We start from the raw sequence: 3,422 nt of genomic DNA on the forward strand, positions 1-3,422 counted from the left end.
TTTTACAAGTATTTACACTATAGAATGATAATTGAACAACTAAATTCTTCGGAAAGGGCAGAAGAATACGACCTATTATGGGACATACAATGCATTACAGCTGTATGATCATTACTCTACTGCTTCGCCTAGCAGCACGATGCTTGTATTGCTCTCCCACAACCCCGTTTTCACTTAACAAGTGTACTGCTTGATATGAACGTATTATAAATGATAGGTGAAGCCTATGGTAATTGCACTCATTCACTGAATGTACTTCTGTGGGTATCATTTCAAAGACTTTGTTTTGCTGGATAGGGCATGCATTGTATGGTGAAGGAAGAAAAACATACCTAGGTTTAATTTTTGGTGTCTGTGTGTGTACTTGTCTGAAGAAGTTCAAAATTCAAATGCTTGCTGTATCTGTGTACTTGTCTCAAGATGTCCAAACTCCAAAGTGCAAGTGTGTCTCTCTGTGTGAATACTTTTCTCAAGAAGTTTAAACTTTAAAATGCTTGTGTTTGTTCTGACATCTCTCGGGACCAGCATTTGAGTGTAAAAGAGTTGTTCTGATGGATTTCATTTGAAAGTTATTTTCGTGTTCACAACTAGCATTGTTACTCATAGCTTTGATAGAAAATTACCTGCTATTGGTTGGTGCATCCAAGTCAACCCTTGTGTTCAGTAGACGTATGGATGTGTCGTCTCAAACGTGTTAGCTTTTTTTCTCTCATTACATTGACATAGGGGGTTCCATTTTATGTATATTCAATAAATTCAACTTGTTCTATGATGTTAATGATGAAATATTGAACCCTTGATTTAAGCTGCTATAACTGCTCAATTTGGGAACATATCCTCCCTGAATAATTTTGTGGCATCTTTTTTGGATTAATGTGCTTTGAGCATGTTCATGACAGTTCTTCTTAGAGTTAATGCAAGTACCACGTGTAGAAAGTAAGCTCAGAGTTTTTTCATTCAAGATACAGTTCCATTCCCAGGTGAGGAAAAGCTCGTCTCTCACTTGCTCAATATGCGGTGATTTGCCTATGTTAATGTGGCCTATTTATAATTCCATTTAGGTTTCTGACCTCAGAAGCAGCCTCAGTGCTGTCTACTCTGCTGCAGAAGAGGCAAGTTATTTTTTCATATGTTTATACTTCTTTTTTGGAAGTGATTCTGATATTCCTATCAATATTGACTTCTCATTTTCTTATACCTGATGTTCTCATCAGATCAAGGGTTCTGTCAAACTGAAGAGAATTATGCAGACAGTTCTTTCATTAGGAAATGCTTTGAACCAGGGAACTGCTAGGGGTAAGTTGATATTAAATTGTCTGGCATCTATCCTGAATGCGCTATTATTATTAAAAAACAAATTAGGCAGCAAAATACCCTATCATCATTGTTAGAAGGCATCTATGCATTTAATAAATTGGATAATTCTAAAGCATATGAAAAAGGAAAATACTTGTACAAAAAGTTGGTCTTGGAGTGCCAAAATTTTGGTGGTTGTCACTGATATTTGGTAAATGGTTTGAGTTACTGTTTCCAATTTCCAAGAGTTTGTTATTGAGAAGGAAAAAAATGGCAGTGGTTGTTAATAAGGAATATTGGAGTATTGCAGTAGGCTAGAAAGAAGTCAAGAATGCTGAGAAATTACTGTGTGAGACCGTGAGTGAGATATATGCCCACCTCTTTATTGAGTTGGATACTAGAGAGTGTGAAGATCTGTTTTACTAATTGGCTTGAAAACAACTCATGTTACTCATCATGTAAACCTGTAATCTTTTAAGAGGGAGATAAAAAGAGCATAATTGGAGCACGTGGAATCCAAAATAACATTTTAGAATTGGATCTTTTTACCAAGTTTTGCTGCAATCTAGGACAAATACAGGACAAATCAAGGAACATAAACTTATAGTTTTGAAATTTTTTTAGCTCTTTGGGATGTTTTAACATGCAAGTTGCATTTGAAAACTTTGAAAAAGAGCCATGAAAGAAGGAATAAAAGTAATAACTATCCCTCTTGAAGTATGTTTGTTAATTGGATCACTTAGCCAATCTTGTTTAGTAGACCTCTTTGGAGAAGTATGGAAACAATGAATCTGATTATGAACTTCTGATTTATTTGAAGTATATACTTCTAATGATGACATAAAGAGATACAAGTACATATATGTGGCTCAGATTCTGACTTATTAGGGGTCTATTTGGGATCCACTTATTTTGCTGAAACTGAAAACTTTTTCCTGAAAGTACTGTAGATAAAAGTAAAAGTTAGCTAAAATAGTACAGTGAGACCCATGAATAGTATCAAAAAGTGCAGTGAGGCCTATAAATAGTAGCAAAAATAAGGTGAATAGTAAATAAATTAGCAGAAATAATTTTTTCCAAACACACAGTAAGCAGGGATGGAACCAGACATCTAACTTCTATTTTTTGGGGGGGGGGGTGGGGGTGGGGAGCATGAACTAAATTTTTTTAGAATTCAGGAATAAAAAGTATACTAAGATTTAAAACTAAATTAATACATGAAAATAACCCAATCATGATATTGAAGGATGGGACCATTGTGCTAATGAGCCCGCAAGTTTTGATTTTTCTGATTATTTGTATGCATCTACATATAAGAAGCATGTTTTGTTGTCATTAATTACAAAAATTTGTGCATTAATATATGGTTTTTATAATAAATAAAACTATTATGTTGATCATTTATGATTTAATGTCAAGTTTTGGGTAGCTTTTGAAGTACTTGCCCATGGAGAAGTTTACCTGCATGGTACTTGGTGATGATTATGTTATGCTTGATAAGCTGTAGGTGCTTGCTGATAAATTGCCTGAAGTTCTAGATTTTTCCAAGGACCTTGCTAGCTTAGAGGCTGCATCAAAGGTATTCTTATTTGTTATGGTGAGAACCAATTTTAGAAATTTTTTATTAGAGTTGGCACTTCTTGACTGAAATGTGTGATTTCCATCCAGATACAAATGAGAATTTTGGCAGAGGAAATGCAAGCTATAAGCAAAGGATTGGAGAAAGTTGTACAGGAACTGTCCACCTCTGAAATTGATGGTCCTGTATCCGAAAATTTCCGTAAGGTATTTAAGCTATTAGTCTTTTTTTGTCATTACTAGCAGGATCTATCCATGTCTGTCCATTCGTCACTTCTCATTGGTGCAGTTCTCTTGTAGTTATTGTGAATGAATAAACTCTTTCAGCTAACACCTGCTCATCTTGTAATATAGAAGGGGAAAGACAGATTTCACGTAGTCCTTCATTGTTGCTAGTTCTATCTTTAAATTCTCAAGAATTCTTTAATATTTCAACTTGCTAGTTATCCATCTCAACATTTTCCCTCATTTTCTTTCACGCACACATAGAGATATCCAACTTAATTGCTGATGTGTATTGCTTGAATTTAAGAATAAACATTCACGGA

General features: G+C 34.7%; 1 protein-coding gene across 2 annotated transcripts in view; it reads left to right on the forward strand.

Moving 5' to 3' along the window:
- LOC111996081 (formin-like protein 13) overlaps positions 1-3,069 on the forward strand; it is a 13,800-nt gene extending 10,731 nt beyond the window's left edge. For both annotated transcript variants that reach the window (XM_065782706.1, XM_065782707.1), the window contains 5 exons: positions 900-980; positions 1,062-1,112; positions 1,215-1,296; positions 2,804-2,875; positions 2,965-3,069. In XM_065782706.1, the coding sequence (XP_065638778.1) occupies positions 900-980; positions 1,062-1,112; positions 1,215-1,296; positions 2,804-2,814 (225 nt within the window). In that variant the 3' untranslated portion in view covers positions 2,815-2,875; positions 2,965-3,069. The remainder of the gene's footprint in view (positions 1-899; positions 981-1,061; positions 1,113-1,214; positions 1,297-2,803; positions 2,876-2,964) is intronic.
- The last annotated feature ends 353 nt before the right edge of the window (positions 3,070-3,422 follow it).

This window comes from Quercus suber, unplaced genomic scaffold (assembly GCF_002906115.3).
Source record: "Quercus suber isolate HL8 unplaced genomic scaffold, Cork oak 2.0 scaffold_311, whole genome shotgun sequence".
Classification (NCBI taxonomy): domain Eukaryota; kingdom Viridiplantae; phylum Streptophyta; class Magnoliopsida; order Fagales; family Fagaceae; genus Quercus; species Quercus suber.